At 41.2% G+C, this 21,445-nt stretch overlaps 1 protein-coding gene across 2 annotated transcripts in view; it reads right to left on the bottom strand.

The window, feature by feature from the left end:
* Positions 1-595: 595 nt before the first annotated feature.
* The window catches only part of nlgn2b (neuroligin 2b), a 67,411-nt gene continuing 46,561 nt past the window's right edge, over positions 596-21,445 (bottom strand). Inside the window, exons 5-9 of one of the 2 annotated variants that reach the window (XM_069146858.1) lie at positions 11,815-12,000; positions 8,511-8,776; positions 8,226-8,379; positions 6,851-7,211; positions 596-5,448 (exon numbers count right to left, since the gene is read on the bottom strand). In XM_069146858.1, coding sequence (XP_069002959.1) covers positions 4,518-5,448; positions 6,851-7,211; positions 8,226-8,379; positions 8,511-8,776; positions 11,815-12,000 — 1,898 coding nt within the window. In that variant the 3' untranslated portion in view covers positions 596-4,517. Of the gene's footprint in view, positions 5,449-6,850; positions 7,218-8,225; positions 8,380-8,510; positions 8,777-11,814; positions 12,001-21,445 lie in introns of both variants that reach the window. The other variant, XM_069146857.1, reaches the window with a different exon arrangement.

Raw genomic sequence — 21,445 nt, 5'->3', positions numbered from 1 at the left:
AGAAGATCAACGTTTTCCTCAGACGTTGGCTGTTATCTAAGTTCTAAAGACAAACGCTACTTCACTAAAATCACAATATATTAGCTTAACATCCAACAAAAAAAAAAGAACTTCCACGGCCTCCGCCATTTCTTTACACGTCACAACCAAGCAGCAATCAGCAGGGACGTCACCCGTTGGTCATTATGAAGCCTCGAGTTTGGAATTTGGCCGGCGCCACTTCGCAGGTCCTGAGGACTCTTCTGGTGTACGCGGTAAATATGACACCATTTGAACACAGCAATTATCAGCTAAAGACAAGACAAGCGTTTCTTTTCAGAAGTTGGTTGAGCCCAAATCAGAGCACCAAAAAGTAAGTGAATTACATGCAGCAGGTGGCCAGAGACACATCTCAAAAGTTAAGCTAGAATGCATCCATGTCTGCCGGTTGTGTAGATTAGCCTGCTAACAGGTGAGCCATAAACATCAGGCACGTTATGGCTGATTTGTCAGGTTGTGTCGACCCGTTATGGAGCTCTTCTGCCCCCATGTGACCAAATAATGTCATTCAGCTTTAATACTAATCTCTGGCCGTGCAATGAAAATGATAGCAAAGCATTGTTTAAGAATTTCTTTTAATGTTTTCCAGTTCAGATACACAACATACAGTGTGTAATAGCCTCTATTTGAAATAGAAATATTAACTTTAATTCTTTCAACCCCTTCTGGTCATTATGCTCTCTCACAGTATCTTGAGCCTCAAGCAGATTACTGAATCAGACTAAATGAAACAGACAAACAGGTGCAAGCCTTCAGTTTACCATTAAATGTTATAAGAAGAAGATATTTGGATTTGTGTAATGCTTTTTTTTCACCCCTTTACTTTAAGCCAACATCAAAACTGTAGTGTAAACATGTAAACTTGGTGAGTGTGCTTCCATTATCTGTTGGCTGGTTCAAACCCTTGCTTCCAGAAAAAAAAGAATAAGAAGAATAAGTATATATACACATATATATATATATATATATATATATGTGTATATATATAGCCCATGTACTTTGAAATGCTGTTTTTTGGGAAGTGTGGGCAACTCAAACTCACATCAAATAGCTGGGTCAATAATCCCATAAACAGAATGTGCAGACAAAATTACAAAAGGTAGCAAAACAACCACCATGATTAGAGTCTGAAATAAGACCAAAAGAGTACAAAGGATTCCACAACCTCCCAATTACGGGTTATACTGTATGAGAATGCTCAAGACAATGTGAGACACTAACAATTAAATCCAACAGCATCACAAGTAAAATTCCTTGATTTGTGGTTTGTTTTGAGCACATTGGAAACATCCACCCAAACTGTTGTTTTTCTGCCTCTTCTCGAATCCTTCCCATTTCCATGCCTTCGTCTGTTCTCTGCAGCTGTTCTTTGGCTTTTTAACCAATGAAAGGACTCATTTCACTCAAAAGCTGCCTTCACGGTTGATAGGAGAGTGCCAGTTGTGTACGCTGTTTTAGACAACCATATATGTAGTAAGAGCATTATTTTAATCACAGAATCTAGGCTAACCTGAGCCGTAAGCATTCCTTTTCCGTGTTTATGTTGACCTCAACCATGCTGTGATTTTTTTTATTTTTTTTATTTTTTTAACTCATTCCTGTATGTTAACAGATGTACTCATGTGCCCATAAACCTATTGGGATTTGACCTTGACATCAAGGAAATAAAGGAGAATCAAACATACTGTACGCATGAGTGCTAAAATCATGTAAGTCATCTAAACTTGCACCTGTTGTCACAAAGAAAAGATCCGGTCAACCACTCAAACCAAATGACAAACATAATATTTACAAATTCCAGTTTGTTCTCTTACACTTAAAAAATGTACAGTTTGTTTCATGTGTTGGTTTTTTGTTCTTTTGTCCTCGCAGCTCGCTCCAGTCCAGCGTGAGGGATGGCAGTCTGGCTCCAGAGTGTCGTTATCCTAAGCAGACAGGATACAGGACATCGCAAGGAGGGGGAATTAATCCCGCTCGCCTCGCTTTCATGTTATATGGTGTGTGAGTAATGTCTGTTAAATCAGGTTTTTTTTTTAGAATGCATCCTCTGTGCATTGACAGATCGAACCGTCGGCGAGCTACGTCGTCATCACCACCCAATCGCTGTCTGCATTTGTCCAGTGTTGTCCGAATGTCACTGTTGGTTTTTTTTTTTTCTCAGAATTGTCCAGAGTGTGACCCGTCTCTGTGTTCAATTGTGCGAAAGATGTGAAACGCGCATACAAGGCTCTCTCACCTTTTGACCATAAATACATCTCATCCTTTTTTTTCCCCACCTTGCAGAAGCGAGAATCATGAAACAACAAAAGAGCAGACGAAAAGATAACTGTCAGGCAGTCTTCAAACACTTGAAGCATGTGGTTAATGTCAGTCACAGACAAAAACCTTATTTAGACTATTCATGTAAAGTAGTCATTTCTCTCTTTTTTTTTGTCACTTAAAAAAGTGCTATCTTCAGGTGTAATTGAGAGACAGTGACTGTGCAAACTTGATATTTGCAAAAGATAAAGAGAAACAGCAAAAAGCAAAAAGAGGAGGAAGGGGGGATTAAAAAGGCTTTCATCAGTCTCTGGTAGTTTTGCGGCACAGCCTCAGTGTTAGGAAATGAAAAAAATAAAGAGGAAATATTTACTCTCTTTGTTATAATCATAGTTTTACACAATATTCATCTCTTAATACTTTAATACTTTCTGTAGTACCACAAAGTGCAGCTGATATTAAAATAGAAAATGAAAATGATTTGTTTAAATGAAATTTAAAAAAAATCAATGAAGAACAAGGCAAATCATCAAAATGACAAACAAACTTCTCTGTCCACACGCTTTAGAAAAAGAAAAAAAAAAACATCATGCAAATATCCCACACAGCAAAGTAGTTAATAAAATTCTATATTCTTTTTTTTTTTTTTCAAATGAGGATATATTGAATCTGATTTCCCTTTAAAGAAGAGACCAGCCACAGTGCAACATTGAGTGTAATTCCAAAAAAAAAAAAAAAAAAGGAAAGAAAGAAGTGTGTGGTTGAAAAAGAAAGATAAAGGGGTTGGCACTTTTTATGATGGTAATTCCTTTTGTAAGATACAGTCAGGATGGACCTCTCCAGGCGGTCCACTGGACGCCAGTGAAAGAGGAACTTTATCACAGTACTTGGCACCAAGAATGCTGGTAAAAACGAGATATCAGAATATCATTTTTTTTTTTCATTCATATCCTTACAATTTATTAATAATACATCATTTACATTTGTGTTTCTGTATAAAAGACTCCAAAAGGAAAAAAGAGTCTAGAAGTGATTGCGAGGAAAGAGGAAAGAAGTTGGAGATGGAAATGGATTGTGTCAATGGTTTAATAAAAAGAGCTACAAGGGCAGATGTGGAACGAGAAACGAATGTGTGGCAGCGAAAAAGAGAGAAGCGGCTAAATGAGCTGAGGTGGGGATACAGACAGAGAGATAATGAGCGAGAAACAAATAAAGTAATGGACATGATTAGAGCCTGTGAGGCGGAGATGCAGCGAGTTCTAATGGGCAGCCTGGATTCCAGGTTGCATCCCACAGACTGAGTAGGATTCAGTTTATTTCCTGTACCGCCCAACAGTTGAAGCCCCAATCTGGAAATGTTTTTGAAAGCAGCAGCAGTGAGTATACGGATTCTTAAAAAGCAGAAGGTTTCATGGTCTTTAGGTAGCATCGTAGCCGAAAACAGGTACATACATTTGTAAATAGAAGAAATTAAGTTTTAAAATGAAAAACTCATGCTTCGCTGTCGCATAGTGTTCATCCTCCCAGCCCTGTCAATACATTTCACACGAAAGAATAATCTCCAAAAAAATCACAATGCAGAGACAGCAGTTGGGACATAGTGCTCAACACAGGGTGCCAAATTTCACTTCCAGATTGGGCCTTTAAAGCTGCAATTTGTAAGTTTCAAGAAATCAGCGCTTTATGACAGACAGCTTGTTGGGACATATGCTGCCTCATACGAAACTGCTCGCTACTGTAACATCTTCTCACTAAATGAATGAAAATGAATATTTGTACTCTATGTTAAACATAGTTTTACACTGACACAACAACACATGCGCGAAAACAACCAAGCTACACATTAGATGTCTGAACGATGGCGGTTAGCTCGACTTCTCTTTGAGGGAGCTCTGAGCTTAAAGCTGCGTGTTTGGTGACTGTCCTAAGCACCAGTTATTCAAAGAGCTTTAACAGGGGAAAAGCGGTATGTGCCTAGGATGACAGGATTTTGGCAAAGGAGCTTTTCAATCAAGTCCCCCTTGAGTTGTGATTACAGTTTCGAGGTATTTCACTGCTTCAAATCTTACAAACTGCAGCTTTATTTGAGGGCTTAATGAGAAAAGACAAAACATATAGGAAATAAGAATAGAGGTTGGTGAGAGTGAAGTTTGTATGGAGCAGTTTGTGTGGTGCATCTCTGTGAGCCCAGAGTGGGATAGCAGAGCTTGTGCCTGGTCCTATACACGGGTGGTGGAGTGTTGGTGTGGCAGGGCATTGTTGCTGTGGCTGGGGACGGGGGTAGTAGAGGGGGCCGGGACCGGGGGATAAGTGTTGAAGGGGTGGAGGGGCTGCATGCTGCTGATGGTGCTGGGGATCATGGTGATGGTATTGGCTGTCATCAGGGGAACATCCTCCGGCGCCCGCCGCAGGGCCAGCGTGTAGTCAGGTGGGCACACGGGAGGCCGCAGGGGTTCCAGGTCACCGTGGAGGGCGCGGGAAGGGAGGGGCGTCCCGTGCTCCAGCTCCACCCTCTGTTGCTTCATCTGCAGCGACATGAGCTCCTCCTCCTGACTCAGCGCCAGGTCATTGTGCGGTGGTGCCCCTACGACTCCCATGCCGACACCCATGCCCATTGTCGTGACGCGTTGCGGGGAGAGTCGGCGGTGGCGCCTTTGCATGAGTTCGTGGCGCTTATCCCGTTTGTAGTAAAGCGCGGCAAAAGCCAGCACGTTCAAGAAAAGAAGCGAGGCGCCAACAGCGACCGTCACGCTCAGCTCGGTGGAGTAGTCCCTTGTCTCATCGGGGAAGGGAGAATAGCGGGGTCTCTCTGAACCGTCGGGCTCGGGGTCCGGTGGATAGGTGGAGATTACAGGGTGTCGTGTGGAGCGGGCGCCAGGATGAGGGACCTTCCAGCGGCTCGTGCCTCCGGGCGGCAGTCGCGTGGTGATGGAGCTAATGATTTCCTCGTGTAGGCTGTGGAGATGTGGCACCAGCTCCAGCCAAAAGGCCACCTTGTTGGCGCGGTAGTTATCTCTGACACGAGGCTTCAGGCCAATATGCAAGTACTGCTTGTCTTTGGAGCTGAACTTGGTCCAGATGACCTCTTCAAAACGGTTCGGCTTAGTGTGGATGAAAGTGGTGTCCTGAGGAACTGGTAGGTTGGGATCCCTGGAAGAGAGGAAGAACAGAATCAAAGGATTTTTGATGTTAAAAATGAATAATCAGTTCTAAGTTATAGACTGAGCCCCATCAGTGTGTTAATACAGGAATTCAGCAAACCAAAACACAGGAGCTGAACTGCTATTCGAGGGAAGAAATCTGGTTTTAATTTTCGAGGAAAGAACAGTTCAAAAAGAGCATAAGCTCTAGAATTACTAAGCATTGTATTTGGAACACCACACTGTTATTGAGTAGGACCTTAATTTGCTCTAAAACATCCTGAGTTCTTGGTGTCATGGATTACACGAGATGTAGAAAACATTCTGGGGCTGTACCTGACACAGAATTTTTGTCCATCAAAACAGACTTGGCTGGTCAATACAAAGATTCGACAGTTTGTTCCTTTTTTTCATTTAGACTCTCTGGCAATCCGAAAAACCGCAGCGCGCTCTCTCTGGATTGTCAAGGCTCCGTCCGGTCGTCTGGTTCGGGAAGCAGCAGGCAGAAGTGTCACCCTCCACCGTTCTCTCTGTGGTTTATGTGCGAGTCTCCCAAATTGCGCGAGTGTGCCGCCACCTCGGCCTCTCACTCTGCCCGTCCACGTACGCAGATCTGTCCTGGTAGAGGTTGTGGGTGGATGGGCCACGGTCACAAACAAGCCCCAGTCTTGATCCGGGGTGTGCGCCCAGGTTGCCTCTGGTACCCAATCTCTCCCAACGCGTAGATTGCGTGGTTTGGTGCATTGAGCACTGCTGCCACATAATTAGCTGACTGGATATCTGCATGAATAGGCAGGCGCACATGCGTTCCTAATAAAGAGCCCAGAATCTGAACAGTTTCTGTCCTCTGAGAAATGATCCATACAGCTCCTATACGTCCAGCTGCATATTTCAGTCATCTGTCTCACATGCGTCTGGTGCGACACATCTTAAAATCCCACGTCTTACTCGCACTATAGGGCCAGAGACGTGAGCCAAAGCAGATTTTTAGGCATCAAGTCTTTCTTCCCACGCAACATGCATAACTACAGTGACTGTGTATTGGGCTCTGGGTGCTTCCAAGACGTGGGTGACCTACAGCTCGATATTGTGCCTGAATGCTTCCCATGTAGACACAGACGGAGCACCAGAGCTGCTCTAAGGTGTTGCTCATGCTATAGATCCTATGTAGACAGGATGTCATTTCACCATGCTCTTTTTCTTGGACTGAATTTGCCAAAATCTCAACCAATTTCTGACCTAACAACTGGCCTTAAGTGCTAACGGGTCAACAAAGTTGGTTTTTCAAAAAGTAAACCTTTGAGCAAGTATACCCTGTATACTCGATATATATGTGTACTCTACTTACAGTACATTCATATTACTTTATCTTCTAACTCATTCGATATCAGAAAAGTTGGCATTATACTTACCCCGTCTTGGCAAAGTTGGTCCAGTATGTCATGACTACAGCACTGAGCATGACATCGTTCTTGGAGAAGTTACAGGGAAACAGGTCAGTGGCTCCCACCATGGGAATCCCAAACACGTAGGGGATCTCGTCTCCGTGGGCAGCGTCTGCCCAGTCCGGCCTGGCCTCGGTCTGACAGTGGTGGTGGAACGTATAGAAGTAGACAGGCGACTGGAACTCAGCGTGCAGTTTGGCCGTGGCGACAGCGGGGGCCACCCACTGATGGTCGGTGAACAGAGCCAGCAGGGTCTTCCTCCGCATGTCACTGTTGTCCCTGTCAGCCCAGTCTGTGTACATGAACTTTATGGTCTCCCTCAGGATATCTTTACCTTGGAAGAAAGGAAAAGGAACGTGAGTATGCATGCAGTGACAGAGTGCATTTAATCTGCAACGTGAAGAGGAAACATTGAAAGCTGAAATCTGTCGCTTTTTTTGGTTCAAATATTGTAAATGTGCAACATCTCTACAGCGGTGAATTGTAAAGATAATTTACTGTGAACATTGTTTTATTTTTCAAAATCTATGCTGTCCAATGCTACGTTAGTGTGTAAAATATATGAACGGTTCAGTTTCAGTTGGAGTGCTGCTCACTGAGGTGACACAATGTCACAAGCAGGACACGTGTGGGAGTAAATTACAAATGTGGCCGAGTGACCGGAGAGGACAGGAAAAGGCATCAGCAGGCTGGTTTTCGATAGCCTTGCTTACAGCTAAGTCTTTGCATTTCTTTATTCATTCACCTTTATGTATTTTTGAACCAGCAGTACAAGAAAACTGTGAACAATTCAGTAAAATACATTAAAAAAAAGTTGGGTGAGTATTCCTATAGATATAATCAATGCAGAAATATGTATCCGGTTGAATCCGATTTGATAACGTTTTGCGTATTACAGTTCTATCATCCCAAGACTTCCACTAACTCTGGAAAAACACAATTCAGAAAGAAGGATCAATGCTGCTGTAGCAGAAGTACAATTCAAGTCAATTCTTACTGAAAAATATCTTTTGCAATATAAATACTTAAAAAACAGTAGTGTCACACCCTCTGCATGTGATGACTACAGTAACTATTCAAGATGATGCTGTTAATAAAGGGTAAACATGCTAACAGATTAGCTGGCCAGCTATATTTCTAGCTTTGCTGCCTCACAGGTCATAGTGGCCAGATGACAGTCTCCTGTCACAAGCACGACTCTGGATCCTCTGCCATCTTTATTGTAGTTTGAACATCATTCAAATAACTTGTTAGTGCTGTACAGGCCAACAACGTGTGGAGAGCTACAGATTTCAGCTTTAATTTATTAATACTTTTTGAAGAATAATGGGCAGGATCTGACCATCAGGGTATCCATAGAGATTGTCCACAAAGTTGGAGATAGTGTAGTCAAATGAGGCGGCTGATATTCCATCTTCTCCTTCGCTGTCGTCCACAAACTTCAGGCCCTCTCCCTGGTTGACCCCCAGCAATATGTCGTAGTTGAGGAACTCGCCCTGGTGTAAAACAAACACGGCGTGACATGACAGTACAGCATGTGGCAGTGCCGCCTCATATAGGTCTGGCACAGGTTCACAGAGGAACCTAAATTATTTACCGCAGGGTAGTCAGAGAAATCGACGCTAACCTGCTGCATGAGGATCTCGGGGTCGTCGGGCACCACGTCCCCGTCGACCACAGGCCCGAAGGCGATGTGGTAGCGCGCAGGCTGGATGTCTTGGTCCACCAGCTCCCGGAAACTCTTCCTCCGCAGGCAGTCCACCAACTCAGCCATGTCCCCCAGAGTGCAGCCGACCTTCTTCGCCAGGATCTTGGTGTACATCAGCGGCCGGTAGTTGACCGACCAGCTGGAGATGGCTGAGCCGCTCTGAGCGATGGCCCTCTGGAACAGGCCTAAACAAAGCATGACCATACATGTATGAAAATAAACAACTTATTCTCTATCAGTTTAGCTCTGTTTCTTTCTTTTTTTTTCTCCCCTCTGACACACTTTTGCTCGCAGCTGATGGGGCCTTCAAGGCCTTCGAGTGTGACTGCTTTAAATAATGCACATGTTGGAGGAGGAGCGATTGTAGAGTATTACATACGAAGCAAGATGAAGTAGATATCCTGCTGCTTTTCATGGCTGGGGAAAATATTTACGAACATTAGGGTAAGAAAATGGAGCGTTTCCATTACATACAACGAGAGACAACGGCGGGAAACATGGTGACAATCCTGCACACAGCAGTGGAATTGTTGGGTAAAGCGAGAAAAACAGAAAGAGAAAGAAAACTGCTCGCACTGTTGCACCGCTGCACTGTTATGTAAAGTGTCTTGCTGTCCCTCTGCTTTATCTGCAGATTCTGTCATTAATAATTAAGCCCCCCCATATTCTGCATGTGCCCCACCCCCGCTCCTCTCCCTGTGAAATCAATTAAGAAGCCTCTCAGCTGCAGCTCCAGCTCTACTCCTCATCTCATCTCATCTCTCCTCTGCACACACACAGAGACACACACACACACACACACACACACACACTACCTTTAAAAACTGTTCACCCTCCAACTTTCCCTCCACTTTGTGGTGTTACAGCCAGCCTTCAAAATGGAGATCTATGCATAGCAGCCCATTTCATTTTTTCACATTGCACCAACTGTAAAAACTTGGTGTTCTCTTGACCAAGATAATCCACCATTAACCAATAAGAGTCAAGCTATGGGGGGAGTTTTATAGTAATGTATATGGTGATACATTTTTGAGATATTTCAACCTCACAAAGTCGGTGACACTCGATGTTAAACCAGGAGACCCAGAGAGTTATTTAAAGTCTGCTCTCAGGTGTGGGTATTTGTTTTTGTCTATGGACAGCATGCAATACAGCCAACATTAGCTGGCAACGTGACACCAGCTTGGCAAAAACTACCTAATCATTCCATATCCTCCTGAATGTTTACTGACTCATGACAGACAAAAAAGATTTTGCATGTTCCCTTCGCACACACTGAGAATCTGCTTCCTACAGTACAGTTAAATGTTTTTGTTTTTTTATCTGTCCAAGGTCAGTCTGTCAGTGTGAAGGTTAACAGTTTAGTAATAACAGTATCTGAATTCTTGGTACAGTATAAAATGCCATTCACCTTTGCAGCCACACCAACCAAGATCACATCATAGGATTAGTGATCAAACATCTGGTGGGTATTTTTAGAAATCAGCTGTTCAAAAAAAAAAAAAAAAAAATACTGCAGTGGTTCCCAAAGTGGCGTCTTGAGGACGGGCCAAAGGTGAAACAAGATTCAGCTCTATTTTAACAATTTCTTTAAAACATTTCATCTCATAAAATAACAAGGAAACCTTTACATTTTGATATTATGCTTTATACGCATCAAAATTGAGGATTGAACATTTAAATCAAAGTGTTAAAAACCAGGTTAAGTATGCAGTAATGACTCCTCTGTAAGGACATCGCAAAGTTGTCGTAGAAAAGTGACACAGCCTCAAGTTTTCCAGGTGCTCAGAAAGCATAAATAATGAGTGTTGGAGTAGTGACCAAGAGAAGTAAAATCAGGCTGCATGGTTAAAACTACTGGCATTATAGCTAATATAAAAATTACCAACTGGATCAGAAAATGATGTCATATGTGGTTTTTTTTCCATTGAAAACCTAAAATGTAAGCTTTATTTAGTTTTGAACTCAAGAAATTAATTCAACAAACTATTCATTTTTAAAAAAAAATTTAAGTCCATTATTAATCTGCAAATCTGATCAGCATCACAAACTAAAGCTTAGGTCTACACCATTCTAGTATGTACGACTGATTTATTAACTTTTCTTTATCTTTATTCATCTGGGAATGATGGGGACGAGGTGTTCCATGGAAAGAAATGACAATTAAAGGGTGCTGTGGTATAAAAATAAGTTTTGGATCCACTGGTGTACTCTTTCCTTCTGTATTTAAAAGAACAATTGGAGGAAGTGTATTCAACAAACCCCTCAAATATAATTCAGCAGCAGTGACACAAGCTTGTGACAATAGTGAAACATCAGACATGTAACTCTCCTACTTAAACTTGCAGTGTGGAACTTTTGTCTCTCCCTTCTGTCAGTGAGAGCGATTAGAAAAACCTTGTGGACACATACTGTGTTGCTCCTGTTGTGGCTGTAAAACGGTGGATAAAAATGACTCAAATCAGAATTTCACTCATTCTGTCTCATTTTATCTCCATTTATGTTAGCATGAGGCTAAACTCTGAGATTCTGGTGTGCATGCTTTGCCCATCGAGCATGCTCAGTTTGCATTCATCCAATGTCTCACTCAATAATATGACACTGTGCAATAATAAATATGGAAGGTGCTTATGATGTTCTTTGTGAGAAGTCTAAGTATATAAGTATAAAGTATCTATAAAAGTTTAAGTATAAAAGTCTAAGTCTATATAAAGAAAGCAATATATATACACTAGATATATGCATATGGTGGAGCTCTTTCCGCTGCCTTGTCCTGACAGGATTAGTTTCTTTGGAGAAGGACAATTTTGCCAATGCAGTCCAGTCCAAATCTTAGTCCCACGTGGAATGAGGTTATTTGGGATTATTACAGGGTTTGTGTCCCAAGGTGAATAATGGTTGTACAGCAAAAAACCTACTGTTTTCACCCATCTGTCGACTCTGGCACCGTCCACCCTGACAATGTGCTTTCCTTTCAAGTTTTCAATCTTTGCAGTTTATTGGACAAAAAAAATACTCTAAGTACTGGGCGACTCATTTCTGAGTACTGCATTCCTTTATTTGGGCGGAATAATATTTCTTTATATCTTAATCTGGTTTTGGCTGTTCATTGAAATTAACAACACGCTTTGTGAAGAAATACCACAAACCATGCTGTCCTGAAAATCCCCTTTGAGCAGGGTATATGACTACTTATGTGGCAGTGACAGCGAAAGAACCGTACCTTCGGAGTGGTGGGAGAGGATGAGAAGGTTCACACAGGCGGCACCAGCTCCTGAGCCAAAGATGGTGATTCTCTCTGGGTCTCCTCCAAAGTGGCCAATGTTTTCATTGAGCCAGCGCAGGGCCTGGATCTGGTCCAACAAGCCATAGTTCCCCTTAGCAGACTGGTCCCCTGTGCTCAGAAACCCTGCAGGGTAAATTAGAACAAACACAGAAAGGAAAAGACTGAGAAAATACAGATTATGTGCGAGTGGACGAGCGGGGCAGGAATTCAGGGAAACACAATCTTTTTGAAAGTATCCCACACAAACAGAAGATGGCATCGTGTCATTGTCAGGAACTTCTCAGCCTCCAACTCACTGCAAGTCTGAGGAGATTTCACAGAGAACGCTTGCCAAATTACTCATTTTTAATACCCACGCTGAAAATACAACAGTTAAGAGAACTTGTCAGCGGAGAGAGGAGGAGAGTAACAGAAGGCATGTTTCACCTACTTCCAGGATGCACATTTACACAGTAGGTGCACACCCACAACAAGATAAAATAAACTGAACAAAATGCCACACACACACACACACACACACACACACACACACACACACACACACACACACACACACACACACACACACACACACACATACACATACACAGAATAGTTTGTCCGTATGAGAGGGAATTACAGGACTTTAAATGTGTTTTAAGCAGCAACAAAGTTATTTCGCCCTGCAACAAATGCAGCTTTTTCAATTTCTCCACTGTTTGGGTGACTTCGAAACCCGGAAAATGATGTCAGTAAACTGCACACTCCTCAGGGCATCGGCTGTAGGGGTGTAGGATGTGATGAAAAACAAAATCGTGTTCCATCATGGTCATCCTTCTGCTTAGCAGCATTTATTGAGTCACTCCTTATGAGGGAACAGAATTTCCCGGATTTATAAAAACACATTTTGCCTATAGCTTAGAAATAATCAATAGCTTAAAAAAAAAAAAGAAAAGCCACAAAGCTGTTTCGTTCTCAGTTATGTCCAGTTAAACTAATTTGTCAAAAACTCTGGGAAAAATAAACCTAAAAAAATGTCAGTGTCCTGTGGAAACAAAAATGCCTGACGATGTCCCACTGTTGTACAACAGGTTCCAGTGTCTGTTCTCATTGTTGGCTCCACAACATTGTCAGCACACCATAAACTATCAGCTGGAGATAGATTTCCTCTTTTTTGTTAAATGGTGCCACTGGCCAGTGGGTGTTACCAAGGAAATTATTTTTTTTCTACGTAGTTCAGAGTTAGCCTCGGGTCATGTGGCTAACTTATTAGCTTTAAAATAAGTCTTTATTTTTGTGAAACTGTCCAACTTACATTGAACTAATGTAAGAGCAAAATTGGCCTGACATTATCGTCTAGTCCACAAAAGTGAATCCCAAACGGTGGTTTGGCTCCACCTGGTGGTACTCCTTGCTGAAAGGGTTAACAACTGCTTTCCAACAAGCCCAAGACCAAAAAAACCCAAAACAATCTAATTTCACTTTATTACATACACATCACATTAGAAAGAAGTAAATATCAGTTGTTAATCATTTGAATATTTTAGAAATAAAGTTTACCCGAGCTTAGCTACACAGGTGACGTTGTATCCCGTATTAAAAAAAATTTCCCCTCGGGGATTAATAAAGTAACTACCTAACCTAACCTAACCTAACCTAACCTAACCTAACCTAACCTAACCCTAACATAGCGTAATGCTAACATTAACTTGACGCAGTTGGAAATTGTTGGTGTCTGCGGTGGGAAGTGGGACTTATATAGACATACATTTAACTTGGTACCTAGTGGTACCGTATGAAAAGTTTATGGACCTATTTTTGTCACTAAGTATTGTCAGCTTTAAGGATGATGGACCCTTCTGCTTATTTTTAACCATATTTTCAACTGTATCAAAAACTGCATGAATTTCAAATGATATAGCTGGAAATGTTCAGAACCTCAAGAAGGAACCTTCCTGGTCAGCTCAGTGCAGACGTCACTATTGGCTGAGGAGATGTGGTCCGTAATTTTGACTTTATGAAAGTGGTGAATGGTTTTGGTCTGGTACCAGAGGAGTGAAAAAAAAAGAGGTCTGGCTTTAAGGTTGAGACAGCTCACTGTTACTGTGTTTGGAAGGCCGGTTATTGAGGAGTACAAACGTTTCCAGGACTCTGTGATCAACGCTTCAGTGAGCAGTTTGATGTGCAGTCAGCACAGTCATCTTTAAGAGGAAACAACATAACAATTATGGCATATTTTTAGAAAACAGCAGGATTTTCACAGACACTAATTTTATGATTATAACAACCAAAACCAAATGTGTCCGTGCGTTTTAACGTGTGGAAATTACACAGCAGTAATTACTTGTTGTTGTTGTTTTTTTGTGTTCAGGGGGCCTTTGTGCTTTTGCTGTGATGTTTTGGGACGCAGGTCACATCTCACGACTTGCAGCAATAACCGCGTGATCTGTGCTGTGTTGCTCAGTGGAAGCGAACACATGTCAAAGTTGACTTGATGTAAACCATAAAAAGTTTTGTAAATTGCAAGGACGATTTTCACATACAAAATCACCTCTAAACAGGGATTTTGGTAGTTTACATAAAGTTGCTTTATTTTAAATATGGAACATGTCCATTATTAAGCTATCATTGACATTATGGCAAAAATGTTTTCTGTCTCTCAGCTGCGCATTTATCCCTGATTGTTTGTACTGTACGTCACCTGAATGAGCAAAGAGCTTAAATAGTAAATGTTTACGTTCATAGGACTATAAGCAGTGTGACCTTATACAGGCAGCGTATATGACAATACACAAGGTCACGGTCCCAGTTGTGACGTCATAAGCCGAGTTAGTGATGATGTTTCTTTCTAAGCATATATTTGGTGAATAAAGTGATTCCAGTATGTTTCCCTGTGCGGGACACAAACAGTATAAGTGACTGATTTTAAGCTGTGTGCTCTAAAGGGCGATTACAAAGAGGTGGGACAGCCGTGAAGTACACAGGGACAGATGGTAGGAATTGAGACAGTCAGCATGTTTTCAAGTGTGTGAAGCAGCAAATGAAGTTTTATTGTTGATGACTATAATGTAAGTGGTGATGATGATGATGATGATGATGATGATGATGATGATGATGATGCAGCAGTGATAATGGCGGTGATGATAACCTGGCAAATTGACCTTTCTACAACAGTCAGTGTGACACAACACGTGTCTCATTCGGCGCTCTTCACCGTACTTACTGTACACTACAGTTAACAGCACTTGAAGCCTGGAGTGTTTTGGTGGGTTAACCTGGCTTAATTATGATTCATATTAAAAAGAGTCCAAACATGTTCCTGAATTATATATATATATATATATATAAATCCAATGTAGGTGTTTGCTTTGGTTCACATTTGATATGAAAGTGTTTTTGTTTTCTTTTTATGGAGGTGGAGCTACATTTTGTAAAATATTTCAGCCTATAATCATGAGTCACATTTAATGAGAAAGAATATTACATGCAAAACACATAAAGATGAAAATGACACATGTCAGTTGCCAAACATGGCCACTTTAAAAAAAACCAAAAAAACATCAGCAGTGGCAGGGATATCGTACCTACAAAGCAAATGCATAAAAGCCAAGAGAAGCCATGTTACAGTAGTTTATGTTCTTTGACACAATTTCAGATTCATAGTAAATATACATACATGTATAGTCTGATAAGTATGCAAAATATGCACCACAAACAGTGACCTTGTGTTGAATAGACAATAATCTTTCTTCTTAAATAATGATAATGAGATAATGATCATGAGCATGATTAAATAGTGATTTACAGATAATAGGATCACCAAATTTATACGAAAGAACAGCTGCTCCCAGCTTCCGTAGTGTAGTGTAGAGTGCCGGATGGATTATTAAAAGCAGAAATCTCGTTACTTTAAATCACATCAATGTTGCAGCAGAAATATTACCTTGAAAGGATTACTCCCAGCAATCAAGATATAGTTTGCGTGTTAGCATGTAATTGCATTATCCTTAGATCATCCCGGCGATTGACTGGCTCTTCGCCTGATGTGACTCTGACCCGGTAACGTATCAGCGCTGACCTGTGCCGCTTATCAAAACCACGGGCATGTGGAAGCGTCTGCTGCCCGGCCGAGTGCTGAGCTGTCTGCCACAGTTGCCTGGCAACTGTCCAGCGCTTCAGGCGAAATGATATGGACAGACACTCACAAAGGCACTTGCATACACACATTCGAGCACTTCCATATTCAAGTGCACAAAACAGCGAGCGTTGCACGCGCGCATGAACTCGGAGGACGGAGGCGGCGCGCACGTGCAGCAGAACCGAGCGCGGGAAGAAAGCGTGCCAGCCCGAGCTAGCGCCTCCTGCCGCTCTCTTTGCAAGGGCAACATGAAGAGAGGGAATCTGGTCCACCATTGAAGATAAGTCAAACAAGTTCTCTCTTCTCCTCTCTTTCAGTAAGTTTTCTTTCTGATCCCCCTCCCACCACCACCACCACCACCACCACCACCACTCCTCCCGCATCTGCTGAGTTGGGCTTCCTTCTGACTTTAGCGCTGAGAGCAGCAGTTTATGAGGCTGAACTCATGCATATTCAACACTCGCTTTAGGTAACGGCCAAGGAACTGTGAGGAGAGTCATCAACCTCTAAGTAAAGATACAAGCTGAAGACAGTGAAACGAATGGATGGAAGAAAACAGAGGGGTAGTGAGCAACTGACGGAGGGAAATTCAAAGCAGACATTTTTTTTTTACAGGAAATCGTATCCAAAAGGAGCAGCGTGAAGGATTTAGGAGGATCTACTGGAAGAAATGGAATCTAATATTCACAATTGGTGTTTAATCACCTGAAAGTATGAATCATAGTGTTTTTATTACCGTAGAATGACCACTTAATATCGACATAGGGCAGGTCCTCTTCCACAGAGCCCACCATGTTTCTACAGTAGCCCAGAAGGAACAAAAACAAACTCTGCCTATGGAGAGAGCTTTTCCTGTTTTTCCAGAGTTTGACTGCCACCAGAGATTTTCCTACACGGTTGGAGGGGGAGGGTAAGGCGAGGTGTGGTCAGTTGGGTGCAATCTGCAACCTCACCACAAGATGTCACTAAATCTTACACACTGCTTCTTTAAGAGGAACTGCGGCTTCTATATTGCCCCCCCCATCATTGTTACAAAAGTCTTCTCTGAAAGTTTTCTATATAAAATAATGAAAGTCCAATGCCTGCTACCACAGAATACAAAAAAACAGTGGAAGCACTTAGTCTTTGTCTGATGTACACTGATGAGATGAGTCACGGTAAAAGCTATTATCCCCTATTGATATTGTATTAGATCTATAACAGGAAGATATATTCACATAGAGATATATCTGATGCAATTTTTTCCTCATTCTGAGCTCAACATAAAGAGATTGTGTCCAGTATTGTTTACAGTATATTTCCTGCATTATAAGGAGCGGCTTTGTTCCGTACGTCCTCTGTAGCGATCATCTCTGCGAGAGCCATTCACAAATTGGTAATCCACGGCTGAATTGCGGTCAGTAATCTGACTGTTTGACAACTGAGACGGGAACACGCATCCGCAGAGTAATTTTTAGGACTGAGCAGAACGACTGCAGTGGGTCACTGAACATGTTTCTGTGAAGAGAGAAGAAAGACGGAGAGGAGAGCAGAGAGTGAGGGGTGGAGGGCGGGGGTGGGGGGTGGGGTGGGCGCAGGGGGATTAAAAAAAAAAAAAAAAAATCATAGAGACATAAAACAGGTATTAAATCGAATATTGCCCAAAGCTACTGTCAGATCCTAACTGACAAAGAGGTGAAAGGAATATAGTGAAGGACATATTATATAATTTCTCCGTGACGTCACACAGGAGATGATGAGAGATGTCAAGATTCAGAAGGAAGATACTGACTTTTAACATTTTTTTTTTTAATATACACAGAAGAGATGATTGAAGAGAGGAAACAAAGCGCTCCTGTTTCTGTATATAAATATATGAGTCACTAAATTAATCAAGCACAGGTGGAGGCACGATCACAAAAACAGGAAAGAAAAAACCCCTCAGTGGATAGTGAATGTCTCCGGCACACTGGAGACTGTGTTTTGATGATTGGAATAAAGTGGATTTGATCACTCAGTGCTGTGCGGATTATCTGCTGTGTGTGAATGTAACAGTGGATGAATATGACGGGAGAAAATCACAATAGAAAATTCTTTGACTCTAAGATCTGCTGTAGTACTTCATCTCTTGCACATTCTTGCTGGATTATTAATTTTTTTTTAATCTGTTAAATCTCCTTGTTGGCACTGAAGGTTCAGTCAGAAGACCAGCTGGTAGTCTATATGCCGACTACACCGAGGCATTCATGTATATGTAACTGGGCTTCCCCTCGCTGAACTAATGTGATTTCAGTACACCACCCATAGACCCTCAATCTCATTGTATTTATTACATTACTTATCTCATTGAGTTTTGTCACTAACAAATGTCCATTCAAATGGCACCAAGCTGTGCAAACACCAGGCTGTCATGCAAATTTGGAAAGCAATGCTTCAAACATCACAAAGACGTTTCAGAGAAAGTTCCATTTCAGAAACAACTGATCAGTCATGAAGACTGCCATCTGTGAGAGTTGAAAAATGAACTTAAACTAAAAGGGTTTCAAAATCTTGAAACTGAAACTTGTCAGCAGAAAGAACAGTTTTACACAGAGCTAATAATACAGAGAAAAAGCTGTTTTAATTAGGACATATAGATGTTGTGTATCCTTTCAACTACTCATGTCAAGATGTTTCACAAAACAATCACTGCATGCAATTGTACATTTAAACATAATAGTCCATTTATGTTCATGTGGATGTTGTAGGACTCACTAGCATAATATTTAAAAACAGGATCTGGTCACAGGTATCCTCCTTCTCTTTTAGTTTGTAACATATTATCAGAAATTGTATTGGATGGATTCTAAATCTTTGTAAATCAATGTCAACCACAAGATCTATATTTTTAAATTAAAGTATTCAAAGTCTGACACTGGCTCCTCTCTTAGAAAAATGACCCTGTATTTGTTTACAATTTGGCAACATTAAAGGTATGTTATGTAAGAGTTGCTAAGTGCAGCCATGAACAATTGTAAAACATGATGTTTCTCAAGCAGAGCAACAAGAACTTTTAATAAGAAGTTTTTCTACAGTTTCTGAGCAGATTTATTGACGTTTAGTCACGACGGATATTGGATATAATTAATCTCCGGAATATGCAAGTCACTTGGAACGTAACAATATGTGCATCGTGTCGGTGTGTTTAGATTTGCCTGAGTTATGAGTCCCAGTTGGAGCACGTTTTTTTTTTTATTGGTTTTGGCATGTTGCCTTTATTAGACAGCAGCAGCGGAGACAGACAGGAAATGTGGGGGACTTGGAACAGAAGAATGACATTCAGTAAAGCTCCAATCTGGCCGGGAATCGAACCGGAGAGCCGCTGATGACGGCATTTGCACCCATGAGGTATTCGCCCTAAACACCCGGGTATCCCTCTTGTGCATGACTCAAACTTGCCTCGCATTTCTCTCTCCACTCCTACTCTTTGACGCCCGGTGGGAAACACGCCTCGGTTTCAAAACCTCTGATTTAAATGAATAAAAGTTAAACGGAAGACATAAGTATTACTAAGACCCAAAGAGTAATAAACAGTTACTTTGAAATAATCTTTGGTCCTTCTGCGGCAAATATTGTGATATTTTAGGGAAATTAGTGACCTGGGCAATTTGAGATCAATCTTGACTCTTTATGTTTTGTGTAAGATGTCGAGCATCAGTATGCGTACCTGCATAAATGATCTTCCCTTCTATTTGATTGGCCCAGCTGTGTATTTGGCAGTCAGCCTTGGAGGCAGATTGGTGTCAGTTTCGGTCAATATGCCTATAAGTCATTAGTGTTCAATGTGATCTTTGTCTGTAAGAAGGAAGAAACTGTCCTTGGCTTGTTTTTTTTCTGTCGAGAATGTAAAACCGTACACTCAGTCTTAAATAAGGCCCAGACAGCAGGTGAAGACTTAAACATACTGTAGCTATTTCTGCAAAGGGGAACAAATCATGTCTAATATTCTAACATTTAATTTGGAGGACCAGCATCTTTGTTCGCACCAGACTGTATCCACAATCTGAGTGACAGTGAAGCAAAATGATTTTCCATTCTGTCCTGACAGTCAGCGCACCACCACCAGGCAAAATGTGGGGTAAGAATTGTATGGGGTTGTATGGCGAGTGGGAGGATTGTGTCTGTATGCAAAGAGTGGGAGGTGTGTTTTATTTGTATTTAGAAAGAGAGAGCTGAGTTGTGAGAAGGCAGCAGGCTGAAGTTAATTGACAGCGCCGGCTAAAAATACTGTTTATGTCATATTTAAAAGGATGTTTTCGAGAACAACGGCCAACACAATGTGAACCGATTCCCAAGGCTCACTGAGCTAAGCAGTATTTGTGGCTGCACTGACATTGTTTGACTTAATTTATGCAACAAAAAAAAATGTTTTCATGTGCATGGGCTTGTAAAATTATATGTATTAAGTAGCAGATAAAATTGTGTTTACCAGAGTGTGTCACAGAGTACATGAGCACATCATTTTTAATTGAACAATCTGTATTTTTTGGTTAAACCAACTGGACTTGATACAACACGCTCTAATGAATACAGTTTTCTCTGCATTTTGTAAGTAGAGCCTTACTAAATACAAAAGAAAGAAGTTATTATTGGTAGTATTAGCGATAAAAGTTATACAGTATTGAGATTTGATTAGTTACATTTTGTCAGGTTTAAAACAAAAGACTCTTAAACTCTTGAATATAACAGAGGTCATATTTATATGCTATTTGGAATGTAAGAGTCATGTATGACAGCTTGAGAGTGCATCATTTTTTCACATGTTAATGTTTCTACTCTTTTAAAACAATGCTATTTGCTTCCCATGTATTTTTTAATGAACGTTATTAAAGCTGCAATAATCAATATTACGATTATGACGGTATGAAATATGAAATGTTAAAAACATGACTTGATGTAGTGATGGGTTCTCACCAGCTGCAGCAGATACCTTTAGTTCTATAGTGCCTTTTAGCATCTTTCAGCTTACTGTTTTGGTTTTATAGTTTGCAACTTAAATGTTTTGGTTCAGTTTTACTGCTCTCACCAACTTTGTTTCCTTTAAGCAGCTGTTTTTAGTAAAAACGTGTTAGCAACGAGCTGGTAAACATAGCGTAGCAATCAGCAATATGCTAAAACCAATGATAACGACTAACTATTGGCTTTAAATTCATCAGTTGACCATAAACACAACACCAAAAGAAAAGTAATGCTGCTGTATATCTGCTAAACATTATATATAAACAACTGCCTGGTAACAGATTAGCCATAACAATTATAAAAGGCTCTTAAGTGTTTCTTGGTGAAAGACTGCTAATCAAAATGAATATGAGTGTTACTGTGCAAACAGGAAGTTGTATTACTTTTAGAAACTTTATAAGACGATGGCCCAGAATTACGCGATGAACTACAAAGAAGGACAAAGTCCAACTAGAAAGGGTCAGCTGTGATTGA

This window comes from Embiotoca jacksoni, unplaced genomic scaffold, assembly GCF_022577435.1.
Source record: "Embiotoca jacksoni isolate LCO1_2020_lvr unplaced genomic scaffold, fEmbJac1.0.p SCAF_13, whole genome shotgun sequence".
In the NCBI taxonomy this organism is placed as follows: Eukaryota; Metazoa; Chordata; class Actinopteri; family Embiotocidae; genus Embiotoca; species Embiotoca jacksoni.
The sequence above is the reverse complement of the archived record's forward strand: the minus strand, read 5'-3'. Positions and strand labels throughout refer to the sequence as shown.